This window comes from Choloepus didactylus, chromosome 7, assembly GCF_015220235.1.
Source record: "Choloepus didactylus isolate mChoDid1 chromosome 7, mChoDid1.pri, whole genome shotgun sequence".
NCBI classification, from domain to species: Eukaryota; Metazoa; Chordata; class Mammalia; order Pilosa; family Megalonychidae; genus Choloepus; species Choloepus didactylus.
Genome location: NC_051313.1, coordinates 66781985 through 66802854, shown reverse-complemented (window position 1 = coordinate 66802854; position 20870 = coordinate 66781985). Strand labels below are relative to the sequence as shown.

The 20870-nt window shown below is 38.7% G+C and overlaps 1 protein-coding gene across 6 annotated transcripts in view; it reads right to left on the bottom strand.

Moving 5' to 3' along the window:
* Positions 1-8513, bottom strand: part of LOC119539673 (synaptotagmin binding cytoplasmic RNA interacting protein) — a 28978-nt gene extending 20465 nt beyond the window's left edge. For 4 of the 6 annotated variants that reach the window (XM_037843362.1, XM_037843363.1, XM_037843364.1 and 1 more), the window contains exons 1-6: positions 8335-8513; positions 6826-6985; positions 5983-6101; positions 5754-5861; positions 3207-3320; positions 2930-3106 (exon numbers count right to left, since the gene is read on the bottom strand). In XM_037843362.1, the coding sequence (XP_037699290.1) occupies positions 2930-3106; positions 3207-3320; positions 5754-5861; positions 5983-6101; positions 6826-6973 (666 nt within the window). In that variant the 5' untranslated portion in view covers positions 6974-6985; positions 8335-8513. The remainder of the gene's footprint in view (positions 1-2929; positions 3107-3206; positions 3321-5753; positions 5862-5982; positions 6102-6825; positions 6986-8334) is intronic. The other 2 variants (XM_037843365.1, XM_037843366.1) reach the window with 2 other exon arrangements.
* Between the last annotated feature and the right edge of the window lie 12357 nt (positions 8514-20870).

The window sequence follows — 20870 nt, the reverse complement described above, 5'->3', positions numbered from 1 at the left end:
TCCCATAGCAAAAGTCTTCAAGTTAAACATAGTAAATATTTGCTAAATTACTTTCAAAATCTTTGTGGACTCATCCTGTGGACCAACTGCACTCATCAAAATGATTGTACAAACAAAAGGTATTCTATGCACAAAACCTCTTTGATGAATAGAACCATCAAGGGCTACGGAAATTATAAATTCTAACCCTAAAACACAAATCATCTATTTCAGTGTTTGTAAGACAGGCGCTATTAGCATTTTCAGGAGAGTATTTTCATTACATAGTACTGCCATGGGCATCGCAGCACCAGTGGCCCTGGGCGCCAATTCCAGCAGCACACCACCCAAGTATTTACACACTCCTGCCTACTCTTCCTCCCCAGACAACCCCAAACACCACATACTATTTTCAGATAACCCCCAGGTATTCCAAATACCTCACCCAGGGGAGTGAGGAAGACTGACTCATCATTACCCATTAATATACTGTAATCCCTTCCTCCAAAGGTAATACAGAATAAACAACTGCAAATGGAAGCTAAAATAAACCTTTAAATAGCAAAAGGGTATATAAGCTATATGGGAATATTAAAAACTGTTGACGTTAATAACGTTATCAGATGACACTGATCAGCCAATCAAGTTATTTTATTCAGCACCTACTATACAGTGGCACCATTCAAAATGTTGGGTATGTAAGAATAAAGTGCTTACATTCTGACATGGAGAGATGAACAATCAATATACAAAGTCAAGAAGTAATTAATTGCAAGTACATCTAAGAATTCTATTTTAATTCTATTCAGGACAATGGTATGACTAGGGAACAAGCTGCTCAAAGTTCAGGAAAGGCATTCTAAGAAGACTTGACTGATGAGAAGAGAGCAGCCATTAAGAACCAGGTGAAGTATTCGAAAGCATAACAGCAAGAGAAGACCTGAAATGGAAGTGGATGTGGTTTATTTGGAGGACAAGAAGGAGGAGAAGGCAAAAAAAGATAATGTTTCAATTACTTCCTCAAAAGTCTAACCCTTTATTTTTACTGTTGTATTAGGGCAAATCTCCCAATTCCGCTATTGCCATAATCTTAGCCACAGTAAACCATCCCTTAAAAAAAAAAAAAAAAAAAGCAATGCTGATATTTCCAATTATGACAAATGTTCACCATTATCACTAGGACAATCTTTCAAAAAGGCACCATAATGCAAAGTATCCTGTATTCATCAGGGAGTAAAGTAAATTACGTCCCCAGAGAAAGGCTCAAAATCATAACAGAGAGAAACCTATTAAAAGGAGGACAGAAGATTTAGGGCAAGAGTTCCTAGAACAATCAAAAAGGCTACTTAGTTATCTATGAAGTTTCTGCATTCCTATTAAAAACTAATCAATAAAACTATACTCCAAACAGCCTACAATAATATAATTTCGGATTGTTAATATATTATTGTTAAAACAAGTAATTGCCCAAACTGAAACATATTTCATAATGTGTACTTGCTGGCACTCAAAATCATGTTACAAACTAAATTATATAGTATCTTCCACTCATACACATCTTTACTATAAGATTTCTGAAAATCATTTAAGAAATAAGTTCCTCCTAAGGACCTACCATAATAAGTACACATTTTAGTAACAAGAATCAAGTAGCTGACCAAAGTCAGTTTAATGATTCCTTTTAAAAATGGTTAAATACACAAAACCATTACTTGTAACACGAAGTGACAATACTTCTCATTAAACAAATTAAAACTCAATGTAAAAAACCTAATAAATAAAATGAACTGAGATCTCTGGCTAAATTCCCTACTAGCTTTTCTGTAGTTAAGACGGCTACCCCAGCAAAAATGTTTTATTCTTTTACAGAAAGAGATTAAACTGAGTGATTTCTAAAGTACTTCTTTCTAGAGCTCTAACAAAGCCTTTAAACTTTACTTGAATTGTGAAATGAAAAGTCTGACAGCTCAAAATTACCAGTGTCTGACACTCTAGAGAGCTATATCCCTTCTGAAATAGGAAGCATTCTTTTGAAGAAAAGGCCACAATTTTTTAAAAAGAAATACCTAAAAACTTCTGAATTCTTTTCTCAAAAACATTAAGTACTCTTAAATAGTGTAATTTTCTAACATTAAACCTTCACCATATTCCATTAAACTTATCAGTGGAGGGATTCAAGCAATACAGAAAAGTAAAAACATTTGATGATGGGGAGGGGACACTGAGGAGGAGAAATCAGTCTGAGGATTTTAAATTTGCTTTAAATTAACCATAAATATGTAAACCAGATAAGACAAATTTAACATAAGTCATAATGAACCCTCTAGAAAGGTTCCTCCCCAGTTATGTTTTCATGGAATGAAGTTAACTTCAGTTTGTTTAACTATAAAATACAGAAATCACTTGAATCACAGAATTTAATAAAACTAATTTAAAGGGAGTTACATAAGCCATAATTCAAAAACATTAAAAGTTCCTCTTTTTTTTTCAACAAGCTGGGAAAATAACTACTCTCACCTAATGTATTTTTAAATTACTGATACTTACAACAAATGCCTTTGTTTCATTAACTAGAATTACAGTATCACATTGTCTTTGTGAAATATTTTAGAAAAAGGGATGGCTCAAATGTGTCCAGAGACTATGGAAGCCCTGTCAGGTATTTTATCTTAAGCTTTTTCACATCCTTATAAATTAAAAACCAAACAAACAAAAAATCACTAAGCCACTTGTCTAAAAGAACCAGTTACTAGAAATTGTCCCACACTTTCTTACAGATCCTGAATCCTATTTAACTATATTAATGCAAAAAATACGATTACAATGTATACACAGAGAATGTATAAGACTAATTAGCAGATTAAAAAGACATTTGATTAATTCAGGCAAAATAAGAAAAAAAATAGCATTAAAGATCATGAATGTGAAGACTGAAAGAAAAAAAACTTACCAATTTAACAGCCTCCTGAGCTGCTTCTTTTGTACAAAAAGTGACAAACGCATAACCTCTATTAAGACCGGTGAGTGGATCCATCATTAGACGAAGATCCCATATAGGTCCAGCTTTTTCAAATAAAGGAACAAGTTCATCCTCAAATAGATCTCTTGGGATCTTCCCTACAAATATCTATAAATTAAAATATGAAGTAAAAATCATGGAAAATATTTTTTAGGTAACCAAATACCTGTGAATTCACTGCAAAAGGTACAAATTTTTAGTTCTTTACCTCAGTGCCAACAGAAGGCTGCTGACCTGAATAAATGGAATCTGGAGGCGGTCCCCCATACTTCCTCTGTCCAGTGGTCACATCGAGTGTGTAGCCTGTTCTTTCCAAGAGTGCCTTAAAAAGTTCAAATGTCATTAATACATTTAACTCACAAGACCACACTCATGCACTTAGTAGTTAAAATCAATTTTGTTCGAATCTTTCAAATCATCAAAGCTATCTATGAAGAGGCTTTGGCATCTATTTTAGAATTTCCCCTTTAATGCGTACTTTGTTGGTCCTAATTCATAGTCAAACTTTTATGATCCCATTAAAATTATTTTCTAGTTTCAACTCATTACTGAATTGTGCTTAATGAATAAATAGAAATTAAGATCTTAATCCATCAACAACTTTCAATGTAGGGTACATCTTACTCTGCTATAACTCCTAAAAAATGATTACACCTAATTTGACCAAATTTAATTTTCTCTCGAGGAAAGAGCTGGATAAGTTACCTCTCAAGTCTGTATTACTTACCCACTAAATTCCCTGTACCCCACCCCTAGGTACACACAGCCATTCTGAGTATTTTGCCTACCTTTAATAGAAATCATACTCCCCATGCAAAGCCTAGAAGCTACAGGAAAAACAACTTATTCAACTGACATTTAAGTACCATGCTTCACAGGAAAGCATACATCATTCAGAAACAGAGCCAAAGTGACTTTGAAAACTTTATAAAATTGCAACAATGTGACATAATTTCTACATTTAAACTCATTAAAGGTGAACTGTTATATTTTACACAACTCACACATTTACTCAGGGCAATTTCCTTTCATTCCTTACAAACAAAAGAACTACACAGAAATAGTCCACCAAAGACTAAGAAAAAGGCAAGAATTATTCCCCTTCTCTACCATGTCAACCACAAAGAATGGTTTTCTAAATAACAAAAACCAATCTAATAAATGGCTAGTCAATTTTGAATAAAAACCAACTCACTAACCCAAGATACATTTAATAAAACTTATCAAAAGGTTGTTAATGATTTGGGGTCACCTCAGACTCTGACAATGGGAATGATTAGACAGATTTCAACATTTTCAAAGGACATTGAATGTTTATGAAAAAAATACAGTACACAAGAATTTCTTTGATCTTAAAACTATCAAAACTCACAAAAACTATATATTTAAGTAGCTTTTTCCATTACACCAAATTTCAGTTTGCTTAAGTGTACAACCCTAGGTTACTAACAAAACTAAAACTCAAATCTATGACTATAACATAAACTAAACCATAAGTGGCTCATCATCACTGTTTCCTATCATGTAATCCCTATGCTTAGATCTTTTACCTTAACCTTTATGTGACCCAAACGTATCTTTCATGTTAATCTCTAACAAAAAAAAAAAAAGGAAAAAATACTCCCCTCTGTCAAATATTCTATAAAAATGTCTCTGCCCTTTTGTCACAATTTGTCACATTAAAGCTTTAAGCCACCACCTTTTAAAGATAAAACTGAAAAGTCACACTTAAACTAAACTTTAAAGTTTGTACAAAATTTTAATAAATTCAAACTCCCAAATGTAGGTTTAATTACAACTGATGAAACTACTGTGGGGGTCAACCATACTTCCATTCATGGAAAAATTAGATTTTACTTCAAACTCAATTCATTCATAGCTACACCTGTGAGAGTCTCAAATTCATGAAGAGAGTTAACAGCTAACATCCTATCTCCATATTCCAGATTTCTCTCTTGCCACCACAAAATACCACAGAACTTCTCTGTACTTAGTAACCTGATTTTCTTAAATCATAATCTTCTGGTTCAAGAGCACAGACACACTATATTAAGAACACCAGGTTAAAACTAGTATGATCACCATATCTCACCATATCTGCTATAAACTAAAAAACTCACCAACACAAAAACAAAAACCAAGTTGAATTTGAGGCTGTCTACTTTTCTATACATGACCTTAAAAACACAGACTTACACTCCCAGCCTCAGTTTTCTCATTTACATCTCCTCATTAAATAATTGTTAAAAGCTTTTAGAAATAAAAAATTAACCTTAAAACCCCTATTAATGAAAATGGAAAAAGACAGTATTGAAAACAGCCAATTGTTAAATGTTTGCTCTCCACAAGTATGGTGCACTGATCATCCTCCCAATATAGTCCCACTGTCAGCAACCTGGACTTGCAGCTTTTCAAAAGCATCTAGAATGGTGATGGATGTACTTCTCTAAATCTTCTAATAGGAATACCAATAGTGCAAATTTAAAATAAATATCAGTAGATGGATAACAAAAAAACAAAACAAAACAAAAAAACTTAGAACAGTGAGTTGTTTTAGAAACAGAAATAAAGGCAAAGACCTTTTCTAAAAATAATCAGAAGAGTAATAAATTATCTCACAGCCATTCATTCTCAACATCTTAAAAATACACACACACATTTCACATTCAAGATGTATTAATGCACCAAAACTAGGAAATAATTAAAAGAACTTTAAAGCATTTAGGGGTAAAAAAGTAAGTTCTTTAAAACATACCTTAATTTTTGCCTCATCTGGTCCTTTGCTAGAATCCGCTACTTTGGTCCCCTGTTTTTCTCTCTGCCTATAAGTCTTCATGACTCCACATAAAAAGGCACTTTTGTTCTGTAAAAAAATTTTCCAACCATATTTAACAATAACTGTTATATCTATACCTAATTAGAAAGTACAAGGTATACCAAAACTACTTAAATTTTTATTTTAATTCTTTTTACATTGACATTACCTGAACATGAGAGAGATCACTGTCTTTAAACTGTTGAAGAACTGCCAATGCACCGTCTTCATTGAATTCTTTTAAAGCTTCGATAGCTCTTTCATCTAAATCACTATGTGCAACTAGCCCTGGAGAAGAGAAAACAATTAGTTGTCAACTTTTAATATGTTGGAAAAGATTTCTCAGAAAACACTACTGGCCAGTACAGGTACATATGTGCCAACTAACGATTCCGCTATTTCCCTTATCTACATAATGAAAGACACATACTTGAGCCATTTCTGAACAAAATAACGCCTCTCAACCACATTTACAATAATGAATCAACTTCATTTATATCTTGTTTTGTTTCTACGATAATTGTGAGCACTAAGTTTTTCTACAGTAAATATATAGGCTTACAAATCCTAAAATCAACCAACAAAATACCAAGCATGACAGCTGAACCTCTATTCTAATTCAGATACCACCAAAAAACCAGCCACACCAAGAAAGACAGGGTACAAGTCTACAGTTACCAAGTTATTTAACAAGAATACTATTATTAAAATACTCAAAAAAATCACCTGGCCTGCTTCCAACATTTAGTGGCAGCTGTTGCCACTGTCTTACACTTATCCATCCATCAGACTGCCGGCCAGCCAGCCTCTAGCTCCTACTCCTCCCTTCCTTCTTCCCTCCCTCTATACATCTTAACCTCTAGTTCAATCTAAATTAAGCAACTATCTCAACACGTCAAAACTCCAGTTCCCACACTTATTGGAAACCACAAAAAGTTGCTATATTTTAGCTTAAAGCTAGAAGTCCAATAGAAAAATTTCATAATGTAATTTTGCAAGTGTTAGTTCTTACCTGCAACGTAAATTTCATCTAGTTTTTCAGCAACTTTCTGTGGTAAACCAGCATCAAGCAATGTCTGAAAATTTTCTGAATGGATAACTGCAGAAGTAGTATCCATGGGCTCTTCAGTACCATTTCCATTAACATGTTCTGTAGCCATGTTTCCAGAGATCTGTTCAAACGCAATAAGCAAAATTAAACTAGAATCTTCAAACAGAATAGACAATATGAGAGCCCCAATCTTTACTTTCCTCTACCATTTACTACACCAGTCAGCCTGCACCTCCCTTTGAAGAGGCCTTAAAGTCACAATCGCCTGACAAGCCAGATTTAGAGCCTGGGCACAGACCGACCGATTCACTGTTTTTCCTTAGCACCACCCGACTCACCTGCTAACACTCCCTAGGAAGAACCCTATTACAAATGGAACCCGATCAGCACAGTGACGAGCCAGCGTGCCACATGCAGCTGGGCCCGTACAGAAAATAAGGTGTGTGTGTGGCAAAAGCAAAGTTGGGCTTGCCCCTCTCAAAGGTAACCCCCAAAATGCGCGCTTTTCCCGCCTGCAGCTTATAGATGAGTAACAGCGAAGAACAAAGCGCTCACACAAGCTACCTTCCCACCACCCAATTTCTCCACCCTTCACCCCCGCACCCTAAAACCCGCCCCCGACTCCGCACCCAAAGCAGCAGCCTCACCACTGCGGCCGCCAGGAGCCCATTAGAAACACGTGCTCCGCGCCTTCAAATGTCCTACAACTTCCTTCAACGGAAACCCAACGTGTCCCAGGCCAAAAAAATCATCACTGGTTCCCAACATCAACCTGAAGCCGCGGTGGGAGCCCCCAGAAAGCAGCAGCTGTACAATCTTGCCCCTCAACACCGAGGCCGCGGCGGCGCAGCGCACAGGCTCTCCCCGCCCCCCACCCCCCCCCAGCACCGCCGTCTGCGCCGTGACACATGGCTCTCTTCGCTCCGGGCGCCGGCGACCCCCGGGCGGGCCGCCCCGCCGAGACGTGACCAGCGGTGCTCTCTGCAAGCCCCCACCCCTCACTGCAATAACTGCGGCGCCGGAACCAGCCATCCCACCCCGTGGCCGACAACCCAGAGGTGTGAGGGCGTTCCGCAAACTGCCCAACACCCGCCGGACAGCGAGCACCACCCAAGCCTGCCGCGCGGCTGCCGGACGGGACCTGCACCTCTCCGCCCACTCCCGCGTCGCGGCCGATAGCCACGCACCAACTCTGCCGCCGCTCGCGGTCCGCGCGGGCCAAGGGGCCGCGGAGTCACCTCCGCCCCGGAGCGCCGCAGACAAAGCCGGAACGGCAGCCGCACATGGAGGAGAGGAGGAAGTGGCGGCGCGGGTCGCGGCCTACTCCCAAGCAGCCTCAGTCAACGTGCTCCTTTCCCCCTTGGAATCCATTTTCCAGAAAAGCCGGTTTCTGCCTGCGCCGCCCTTCCTCAGCTCACTCCACAATGTCACGGAGCTCCCCTCCCAGGCCCGGGTCCTGGCGGTCGTTACCTCCCCGTTGGCCTACGGCGGAGAAATCCTGTCCGAGGGAATCGGGTTGCGGAAAACGCGTGCTCGTTGCTCCCTGTGTCCGGCGCGAGTGGAGCTGTTGTAAAATGGCGGCCGAAGCTCACGCCGCTGGCAGCAAACCCGATCCAGTTCCACTCGCCTCCGAGCGCGCTCCCGGTGCGCGCACGCGCCCCGCGTGACCCCCCCCCCCTTTCCTCCCCTCCCTCGTGCGTCCGCTTCTCTCACTCTCTCAAGCCCCTGCCGTCCTCCAGCTCCTCCTTCTCTCCCTACTACCACCACTAGCCTCCGTCTGCCTTCTTCTCTCGGCCTTTCTTCTTCCTTTCGCTGCTTCTTTCCGCCACAGTTCCCTCTCCAGTCCGCAGTCGCTCAGACACAAGTGGCCCGCCTTTCCTCTCGCTCGCTCGCTTGCTCCCTCCCTTACTCTCTCGCCCCTATCCCCCAGTCCCTGCCGAGTCGACAGCTCTCTTTCTCTCTCCCGCGCTGACGTGACGACGCAGTCTACGCCTCAGGACGCGCGCCCGCGAGCTCCGCCCCCGCGCCCGCCGCCTCTCTCGCTCCTCACCCCCCCGCGGGGAGGTGCGAGGCCCCGCCCTTCCGCTCCGGCAGCGGCGGTGGGGCCAACAGTGAATGAAAGGTCCGCCCCTTCCCCTCCCGACACTCCCCCTCCCGCTCCCTTCCAGGCGGGGCGGGCCGGCTCGGCGTGTCCCACTCGTTCTCCTTTGTCAGGAGACAGGCATCTCTCCACCCCTCCCCGCCCCACCCCCCACAGCAGCACTACGTGCACGTCCCTCCCCCCGGTTCGGTCCCCGGCTAGCCAGGCACCGGGCGGGGGGCGCGGAACGCTAGCGTAGCTTCCCCGCCGGCACCCACCGGTCCTCGCGCGCCCGGCCCCCACCCCCGGCGTTGCGCCGCGTAGCCGTTCCAGGCGCTGTCCACGCCGCCGCCGCCGCCCGCGCTCTCTTCGCTCGGGAAGCTGCAAGCGCACGTGTCCCCCGGGGCGGGGCGAGGCAGACAATGGGGCCGCGGGGGAGGGGAGCGGCGTGGCGACCTGCGGACCCATAGTCTGCTGCTCTAGTGGGACTCGAGTGCGAGAGTCGTCCGGGGGGAGACCCGGTCACCTCAATGGGACAATGAGGTTTCCCGGACACCCCGCGCGGCTTCTTTTCCTATAGAACTGACAGAGGGAGGGACATCCGAGGCTCCGACGCGGAAAACTGGCAGCTTTTGAAGGGAGACCGGGCTGATTCCAGTCGAGCGAGGAGCAGCTCCAGCCTTGGGGATGATAGGAAGGCCAGATTTGGAAGCGAAACCGCCCGGTGGTGAAGGGTTGTGCAATCCGCCGTTTCAGTCTCTGGCCTTTTAAGCAGTTCAGGGCATCCCACAACACTGTTTTGAACTTGAGGAAGCACAAAGCTGAGTGGTTAGTGCAACTGTGAGGAAAATATCATTTCAAAAGTTCTTTTCAAAATTCTTGGCAACTAAATCTTAGGTGAAGTGGCATTTCCTTTGTAACCGTTTACTAGTTACGAGGAAGACAAGACAAAGGCATATGGATTTCAGATACGATTTTACTAATTCTATCCAATGCAGCTATAGCGAAAAATAATAAGGGTCCTTTTGATTAAAAACTTTTCTTATTTTTAAGGACTCACTGGTTCCCCAAATGAGCCCTGTGCCATGATAACCCGTGGTTCGAGAAAAAGTTAGGTTAGCGTTTTTCAAAGCGCTTAAGCACATGAAATGTCAGGTTATTGTCATGGGAACTGGGATCAAAATATGAAATACTTTTTGACTAAAGTACTATTTAGCCAACCTGTTTAGCCTCTACCTCATATCCCTTACTATCAAACATGTATGCTATGGTATTAAAATATTTCAGCAAAACAGGGATTTAGTTCACAATTCAAAAGTTGTGGGTAATGGTATATGAAACACATAACCAAAAATTTTGATACAAAGATATAATAAAAATAGAGTAATCCTACGGCTATAACAAAAGAATGAAAGAATAAATCTGAACCATATAATATCTTTTATTTAAACCTTTTTTGGGAATCAAAATTGTACCTAAAAAAGTGCTTTCTACCTAAGCAATGTTGACCAAAGACTCCATATTAAAATATCTAACTCTACTCTACTCTGACCTTTTTCCTTTGGCTAACTGTCCCCCAGGCACTACAAGTCAGCATTTGGAAACTGAGCACATGATCTTTCCCCTAAATCTGGCATCTCTAAAGTTTCCATCTCAATGAATCATCACCCCCAACCATCAGGAGCATTAGCTGGAATTGGCATCATCCAGACATTCCTTCTCCTTCACCGCTGTCAATCAATTCTGTCAGTTCTGTTTCCCATATAAATATATCTATCTCCACTTCTCTCTGTTGCAATCATCCAGCAAAGCCACCATCATCTCCAACTGGGACTAATGAAAAGGCCCCTGATTCAACCACTCTTGCAGCTCTCCTAATCCATTCAAAGCCCAAGTCTTTCTTTTTTTATTGCAGATAAAACCCTGTGAGGCATCTGCTTAAAACCCTTCATTAGCTTCCCGTTTTATACTTAGAACAAAAGCTAAAATCCTTAACTATATCAACAAGGCCCTCCAAGATCTCTCCCACCTATCTCCAGCCTCATCTCAGCCACTTGAGGGCTTCAGCTGGCCGCCTCTCAATTCTGGCATTTCTCAGGGTTTTGCACACAGAGAAGTGACTAAGGTATTAACCAGGACTGAGAAAAAGCAGCCAGCCATGCTCCCCGTGCGACACCTTTTTGAATGGAACAGTAGTATAATTGTCCTCCTGACTACAGAAACTTCTTATTCCTGGCTCGACTCTGAGAATTACTATTACTGGTACATGAGGAATCCCCAATAAAATTAAAAAAAAAAAAAACTAGTTGATTTGGTAGCTTGGTGTGATAGGTACACTGGGCTAAATTGAAATGTATTTGAGAGCACCTGGCATAGTGTCTGGCACAAAAAAGTGCTCAATAAATATGTGTCCTTACTTCCCTAAATCCTCTATAGTACCTAATGCAGTCTGATGCTTAGTAAAGACTTGCTGAATTAAACCAAAAAATAACTGGCTGAGACCCCAGACAACCTGGGTTCTAATCCCAGATCTGCTGGGAATGGGCAAATCATTTCTCCTTTCAGAATCTATAATTCTACATTTGTAAAAGACATGAATTGAAATAGATGACTTTTAGGGTCTCTCTAGCCCAAACATTTTTTTTTTTTTTTTGAAACCTAAAAATGTGTTTTATTTTGAAATTGCACTTTGGATTTTCCCCAATCCAACATCTGTTGAGTGAGTCTTAAGATTCATAAAAAACATCTCCAAGCATGCATGCAATATTCCAGTTATCAATACTGTTTCTACACAAACTTGAACTAGAAGTCAGACACCATGACATTGCAATTCCCTGAAATATCTAATTTCTCTTCTGAATGTGAAGTACATACACACCAGTCCTTCCAGTAGTCTGTTCATCCTGTAGCCGGCGTCGTCTCTCCTCATCTCCTTGGGGATAAACAAGGACACCCTAAGGAGGTTGGCTGAGAACAGCCTTTCCAGTTTACAGGCTGCCAGATGCAAACTCTGTTTCCCAAAGTGGGATGGTAGTAACCCCAACCTACCTCACACTGGGAAACAGATCCATGCCACGAGGGTCAAAGAGTGGGGCTCTTTAAAGCATCACACTGGTTTAGGCAAGCATATCTGAGGAAGACTGATCTCCCTAGGCCCTGGTGACTGGCTCCATTTGGCTTTAAGTTGTAAAATCACAGTGTGTAACCTCAATTCCAGTTGATTGCAATGAACTCTGACAAGAAAGTCTCTTCCTATGGATCCCTAGTGCTCTTGACAGGACCAGCTCACAAATGTCAAGAGCACCAGACATGGGGAAGACAGCTAGCCTGCTGGAGCAGTAGGTAACCACTCAAACACTGTTCAATTCATGATGCAGAATATCTGCTTTGGAGAAATCCACACTCACTTTCACTGTTAGTGAGAGGATTATTTGATATAAAATTTTTGGAAGGCAATTTGGCTAAAACGCTTACTACCATATGTATTGTTTGTAATATTAAATACACACACACACACACACACACACACACACACATGGAAATAGCTTAACAGGGGACTGTTGAATAAATTGTGGTGCACCCATCTAGTGAATTATTCTGCAGCCTTTGAAAAGAGTGTAGTGGATATAGATGTCCTAAAATAGCAAGTTGTCCAAGTTAATTCTCAAATTGTTAAAAAAAAAAAAAAAAAAGGCAAGTTGTAGAACAATGTAGAGTGTGACATTCGTTAATTTATTCATTCAATTCAGCAACTGAACTTCTGTGTACAAAGTTCTGTGGTGTGCACTGGGTTTACAATGGCCTATGTCAAGACAGGTGATCCCTGACTCATAGAGTTTGTGGGTCTTTGTGTATGTGTATACCCATGTGTTCATGAGTATAAAAATTTTTGTTTTTATGGAAAACAGTTACAATTAAAAAGTAGGATTGGGGAAGGGCAGACTATCACTTTTTACTTTGGTGATATTTTACTTGTTATAATATATATGTGTTTTTAAAAAGTTAATTATTCATATGCTTCATTGCTATCTTTCCATCCATGTAACCTTTGAAGTAGTCAGAAGATGGGGATCTGTTGTGTTGGCAATTTATGAAAGGGAAGCATACAAGCAGGCTGATATGGATTTTTTGCTTGTCATTCAACATTCCTCCACCTACTCTGTGTTACATTGTTAAAATAAAAAAGAATGATATTTTCTTCTTCTGGATTATTTAAACTTTCTTCAATGACCATATATAAATTTGATAATTGGGGAGAAAAGCCCTACAATTCATATGGGAAACATCCTTTTATTCTTTCCATAGAACCATAAAATCTTAGAGTTGTGAGAGATAGTAGATGTGATTCAACTCCATCACTCTAGTAACCAAGAAATTTTTTGCAACATCTCTCACATCTCAATTTTCACTGCAATTAAAAACTGACATGTCTTAAATACATTTGAAATGCAAGATATTCTTTCTATGGTTTAAGCCTCTTTTTAAAAATGAGTTCAGTCTCATTTTAGCTGTTTACTTTTTAACTTTTACAATTGAAGATGATGGATTAAATTGCAAGAAGCCACAAACCTTTATACAATGACTACAAAAAGATCAGGGATTATGTAAATATAAACCCAAACAATGGTTTCATCAAATGCATTCCCATTCTAATCTGAATGGAGTCTCAAAATACAAAAAATTCTTTGGTTGCTCAAATTTTCAAGATGAATCATGGTACAAGAAAGGAAAATATAATGATAATTCTATCTCTGAACACGTCTATCATTGTGTGTCTCAAAGCTCTTTCCAAGGGAAACTGCTTTACCCACAGCCCGTGTGTGCAAAGGGATCAGCCTAGACTGTCACATTTTTACTCTGTAACACCCACTCACCTTTGCCTTGCCACAGCTAATTAGGCCATCAGGCACCAGACCTAAGAGCCGCCAATTGGAACAGATTGAGATTCCCTCTGCCTCTCCCTCTCCCTCTCCCCCTTTTTCTTGATTTTGAATTAAGAGCTAGAGAGAATCATAGAGTTTAACAGTAAGAGCTGAGGCTTAGAAGATTCCTAGAGAAAAACCAAATGCAGGTTCAGTGTCATGAAGAGGGAGTTAGAACTGGGGCTATGAGAGGTCACGTTAAGCTGAAGTTATAAGGAAACGGAAACTGTATATAAGTAGAAGTTAGGAGAAATCTGTTCACTTTATCAGTCATTCCACAAATATATTTTGAGTACCAATAATGTGCAAGCACTGAACTAAGCACCAGATGAAAAAAGCAAAAATGTCTCTTTACCCATGGAGATCACAGCTAAGTGAAAAAAACAGAGAATAAATAAGTAAACAAATAAAATAATTACAGTGTGATTAGTACAAACAAGAAGTTAACATGACGAAGTGTTATAGAATAACAGGTGAGGATCAACTTAGGCTGGCCAGGGAAAGCCTTTCTGACGAAGTGAGGTTTCTGCCAAGTCCTGAAGGAGTAAGCCAAGGAAAGTGAGGAGGGAAGGGGAAGAAAGAAACTTCTAGGCAGAATGAATAACACATGTGAAAACCCTGAGAGAGCTGAAAAAGCTTGTGGCTGGAGGATATTTGGTGAGGGAGAGAGTGGCAGGTATTTATAGAAAGTTGGCAGGAGCCATTGAAAACATTTTACATGTTTAAAATTAGTATTTAGAAACAGAATAAATATTGGGAATTTGATGGTGGACCAGGTGAGAAATGGTAGCTACTTGGACTAAGGTAGTTGCAGAAGAAAAAGAAGAAGACATATTCAAAATGTATTTTGGACATATTTAGCAAGGACTTGGTGATGGACTGAAAATAGTGAGTAAGGGAGCAACTGAATGGATGTTAGTGACATTTATTGATATGGGGAAGACTGAAAGAGTAACAGATTTCAAGGGTGTTTCAGTTAGGAAACAGTTGGGGAAGCAGAACCCTAAGAGTACTGTGGAATAAGGAGTTTATTATAGGAATAATAATTTTTATTAGATGGGAGAATCTGAGAAGTAATGGTTCAAAAAGAGAAGTTGGAGAATGAGAGATGGTCATCAAACAGCCCTCCTGATGACTGGGTGTACAAGAGAGAGCTTGCAGGGGAATCTGGGAAGTCAGGCTCATCCAGTTGCTGGAATGGGACTATGAAGGAGAACTCTTGAAGAATACAGAAGGCTATTCTGTGGCTGGAGGTGGGTCTGGGGTTGCATTGATCAGCTGGGTCAAAAGTTGGGGAGAACTAGAAACAAAGCAGGGGAGAGAGAGGTCAAGCTGAAACACCAGCACATCTGCATCTGTCACATTTAACCAACTTCACATTTTGTGTTTTGCTGTTATGGTTTTTTTTGTATTTATTTCTCTTCATCTAGAACCATGCTATCCAATACCATAGCCCCTAGCCACATTTGGCTACTTAAAGCAATTACAATGAAATAAAATCTAAAATTCAGTTCCTCAGCCACACTAGCCCTATGACTAGTGACTACAGTACTGGACAGCACCAATATAGAACTTATCATTACAGAAAGTTCTATCTGACAGCACTTATCTAGAACAACCCCCTCATGTGTTCAATTGCCTTGTTAGAAAAGGTATTTAAGGTCATGAGAATAAATACAATCACTGAGGTAGAAGAGTAGAAAGAGAATAAAGACAAGTCCAAGGACTAAGCCCTGGCAAAGCTCAATTTATAGAGGATGGGTAAATGAGAATATGCCTGAAAAGAAGTGTGAGATGAAATGGTTAGAGGAGTAGGGGAAAAGTCTAGAGAGGGTGATGTTTCAGAAAAGAGAGGAGGGTATTCAAGGAGGAAATTATCAGCTTGTTGAATGAATGAGGTTAAAAATTTGGGGTAATACAGAAACAGAAAAGTGATCTCAAGAATATCAGTTTCAATAGTGGCATGAGGGTGAGAGGCAGATTAGAATGGGGTAAGGGATGAATGAGAGGTGAGGTGGAGGCAGCATAGATGGAGGGCTCTTTGAAGATCTCTGAGAAAGGGATCGGAGAAATGGGTAGTCACTGAAAGGAGATGCAGTGTCAAGAGAGTTTTGTTTTGTTTTGTTTCCTTGTTTTGGTTTTTAAGATGGGAGATGCCAAAGCATATCTGTATTCCTGTATCTGCATTTTTTTCAAAAGAAAATAAAAGGGTTGATGATATAAGAGAGAAGGGTAAACAAAGGGGTGTGGTTTTTGAGAAGACAAGAATGAAGAGAATAGATATAAATAGAAGAAGAAACTAGACCAACCGAAAGCAGTAGGAAAAAAGAGTGAATGAATAGTCAGAAAGGGGCAAAGATACTTTGAGAACAACCACACACAGCAAGAGAGGAGACACAAAATTATCAGTCCCTTGAAGTTCCTAGGTCCTGCTATCTCCCTGGTTCCAGTTCCTGTGACTACTGACTGGATGATCATTTGATCGTTCAGATCTCAGATTCCCCAGTCCTCTATAATGACCCCCATGTGTCTCTAAAGTAACACTCCCTGTATTTGACTAGATCAAGTTCCTTGATATAATAACTTTTGACATTAACAATCTGGAATTAGACCAAACTTCCCAGGTTAAGGGCACAGTTCTGCATAAGACTACTCTTACTTCAGACACCAACTGCAAGTACAGGGGTTCCCAGGGTCACCCTCACTTCTGAACAACCAGCTAAAAGTTCAGGGGCACCTAAGCTCTCAGGTTTGGGAATTTGCTAGAATGATTTACAGAACTCAGGAAAGTACTTTACTTACAATTACAATTTTATTATAGCAAAGGGATACAAATCGGGACCAGCCAAATGAAGAGACACATAGGAAAAAGTCTGGGAGGGTCTCAAATGCAAAGCTTCTGTTGTCGTCTCTCTGTGGAGTCAGGACGTATCACCCTCCTAGCCAAAATGTATGACAATACTCAAAGAATATTGCCAACCAGTGAAGTTTACCTAAGCTTAGGTATCCAAAGTTTTTACTGAGATTTCATCACATAGGCAAGGCATGATTGGCCCTATGACTGAACTCATTCTCCCAGAGGAGATGTGGCTCGTAGCCCTAACCTTCTAATGACATGGTCTTTCTGGTTCAGCTACTCTCCATCCTGAGTCATATTGTTAGTGCTCTGACCAGGAATCACCTTTTTAGCATTACCCATCAGGTATGGTTTGAGGGGCACACTATAAATAACAAAGACCTTCCTATCACTTGAGAAGTTCCAACTTTTAGAGGAGTGGGGACAAAGGCCAAACTTCTCTTTGGGGAAAATTAATCCTTCACTTCATACTTAATCTAGCACAAAAAAGTCCCAATTAGAACATATCTATATGAGATTTAACCATTTGTATAAATTAATTGTATTGTTTTTTTTTTAAATCATAACTGATAAAAGGTGACATAACTGAAAGGTTCTTGTCACCCTGTACATGCATAGTGATTACTAAACTGGTTGAAAAACAGGAAAGAAAAGTATGAACAAATGAAAGTCCCAGATAACTAGACCACAGAATCCTTCAAGAAGAGAAAAAAAATCATGTACTTTATCAGACTCCTAACTTGTATATTTGCAGTCCTGTTTTCACTTTAAATATATTTCATTGATTTTATTTTTGGATTACAAAAAAATTCAAATCTTATAGAAATATATAAAATAGAAGTAAAATATCCTATAATCTCATGTCCACTATATAAAAACATAAATTTCTTCCAGTTTTTATCTCTCCAGGTATCATATTATATTTATATATTTTAAAATATAAATTAATATCATATATATCATTTTATTAATATAACTTGCTTTTTTCACATAAAGTTTATATTTTGAACACCTTTTCATGTCAGAATACTTCATTACTTTAAATATCTATATAGAATTTCATTGTATGGATGTTATATAATTTATATAACCCATCTATCACTGTTGGATATTTGGATTGTTTGAATTCTCTATCATTAAATACAATTTTGCAATGACAATCCTTGAGTATTTCGGTTGAAAAAATGTATTCCATGTTAAAGACCTCTTTTACTTGAATGGGATAATCATCCTAATTTATTGGTAAATTAGCAATTTTATATAGGGCAATTGCTGTAAATAAATGTAGAATAAGACTTTTGCAGTATTAAATCAATTGCTAAACTGAGTTAATGTGTGTGCTTACTTTCTGTTAATGTTGATTAGTGAAAAGAATATAAATATGAACCCCAAACTCTAAAAATGCTCAAAATCCACTATAATATTATCTGTTTAAAGTAGTGTTTTATATGGATGTCAGACTTGGTATCTCACAGAGACAACATCTTTTCAAGCATTTACAATGCACAAACAAAAATCAGTCATACTCTAGGCCACAAAAAAAGCCCTTTTGATACATTCTGAGAAGCAAATACCACTACAAATTAATAACAAGAATTTAGTTTAAAAAAAAAGTAGTGCCCAAGTTAAAATATGTCATTTTTTTTTTAAAATTAAAACAACTTCTTCTAAATATATTTTGGATTGAGAAAGAAATCAAAGTACAAAATAGAATTGCAATGAACACACATTTTAACCGAATACCAAATAGCTGAGTATTAAACTCAGTGTTCAGTCCAAATCAAGGCTAAAACTGAGTATCATAATTTTAGAATGAACTTCTGGGATACAAGAATAAACTTGATACTTACTTAAAAAATTTAATTATTATTACACTTGTCTCATTAAATTTTTAACATTTGATACTGATCTATAGGAACAAAAATTTCTCAGTACCTTCAACACTAAATTACTCCTACAGTCACTCTGCTGCATATTTGCCATACTAAATAGGTTCACTTTCTATTGCTGTCTATGGAGAAGCTAGATATTTTCTGAGTACTCTAAAACTTTTTTCTTTTCTTCATACTCTTTAGACTGTACCATAATTTTGGAATTTTTCCTACCAGTAAAATTTGGTATGTGCCAAATTGATATTCAGCTTTTAAATTATTCTCAGAGTTTGTGAAGAGTTCCCAAATAGCTCTCTTTTTAAAAAGACTCAAGGGCTAAGTGAAATTTAATTAAACATAATTCTTAAAGGTTATTTTGTTTACTGTTATGAATGATAGTACATAAAAATAATAGAAGCATGTATAATGTCATTTCAATTATGATACATCATATTATTGTTTAAATTTTAATAACATTTTTTGACTCAAAAAATACAACATTCTTCCCAAAATTATCTGGCTAATGCAGTCCCTTTAATAATTGCTATAACTTCAGTATGTGGTCCTATTATAACTATTTCATAGTTCTTAATAATTGTTTTCTCATAAAAGCATTTAACAGCATTCCCAATCATCATTAATTATTGCAATATTTTACTCCTGCAATAATAAACAGCATCTCATCCTTCAAATGACTGATAGAATTTCAAAATATAGAATATATAAAAAGTTGTGTTTTCTTTTTACTATAGATACATCTAGAATGTTTTATCCTACATTCAAATATTAAATGACCAGACTTGTTCATATTACTGATGTACTTACCCTTATTATATGATGGTAACCTACACAATCACATGGTTATTGGTTGCACATAAGTTCAGAGAAACTAGGAATGCTTTTGATGTCAACATCTGACAATTCAATCTTCTTAAGGCTGAAAATGAAGTATAAAGACTAACAGCAGAGTATAGCTTAATTCCAAGGTCAAAGTCAAATTTCAGTGTAATATTTAAAACAAAACATATAGACTGCAGCCAAAGCTGCACTTAGAGGCAAATTCATATCTTACAATTTTCCATTGTGGAAAAATATATAATAAAAATAAATTAACTAAGAATTACTTTCCAGTTGGAAATAAAGAACTATGAAAGAACATGAGGTAAATGAAAGATAAGAAAAATGGTGAAAAAATAGAAAATAGAAAGTAATTAATTGAAAAATAGGAGAATACAATTCATTTATATACTCCACAACTAATTTTCTCTTTAAATAAATGGTAGCACAGACAAAAGTCAGACAATTATTTGGGATAAAAAAATGGTAAAACATATATCCAGAAAACTGAAAATAATATTATAATAACAGGTACAAAGATTGCTTTTGTTTTGGTTTTTAAAGCATGATAATAATGCCTGGATCAAAAATTTGGGAAATGTTGATAAAATTGGCAATTTTATGGAAAAAGTTGTTGAAGTTAAATACAGTAGAAAATAGGAATACACCAAAAACTATAAGAGAAATTGAAAAAGTTGTAAAAGAATTAACTCTCCAAAATGTTTTTCATCAAGAAGTTTGAAGGGTGGATTCTTTCATGGAAAATACAATTATAATGTTATGTAAACCGTTACACAGAAAAGAAAAAGATGGAAATTTCATATTACATTTTACAAAATCAGCATAAACTTTGATACCAAAATCTGACAGAGTCCAATTGACAAAGATGGCATTGTAAGATTTGTAGGGTGCTGTTCCCACTCAGAATCCTTGAACGACTAGGAAAAACTGGCAAATCCATTCTTCCTCAAAACTCTGGAAAATAGTTAAAGGGTTGCAATAACTGGATACATGCTAAATCAAGAAAACACAGCTTTAAAAACAGTAGAAATAGCTCAGGGTGCACTTGTCGGTCCCTTCCCACACCCTCCTGGAATGATGGGGAGCCAGCCAGCACTCCCATTGTGGGGCCCTGGCCCTCTTCCAACAGGAGCAGAGTAACCCCCATGCACATAATGGGATGCATTTATGTCAGTACTAATCAATAGGGTGGCAGCATGAACAACTGAACCAGGAAACTGGAATCAGGCTCACCCTCAAAAAACTAGCCCTATAGGCAGATGCAGCTTGCAGACAGATAAAGCACTGTAAGAAATAATTAAGTCAAAGCAGCCAAGGCAAAGGATTACTGGCTTTAAGTCATATAATAGAGCACCTGGGCAAGGAAGAAAATATTTCCTAAGAAGTACAGGGGCCTTCAAATTTATGTAATGGGAAGA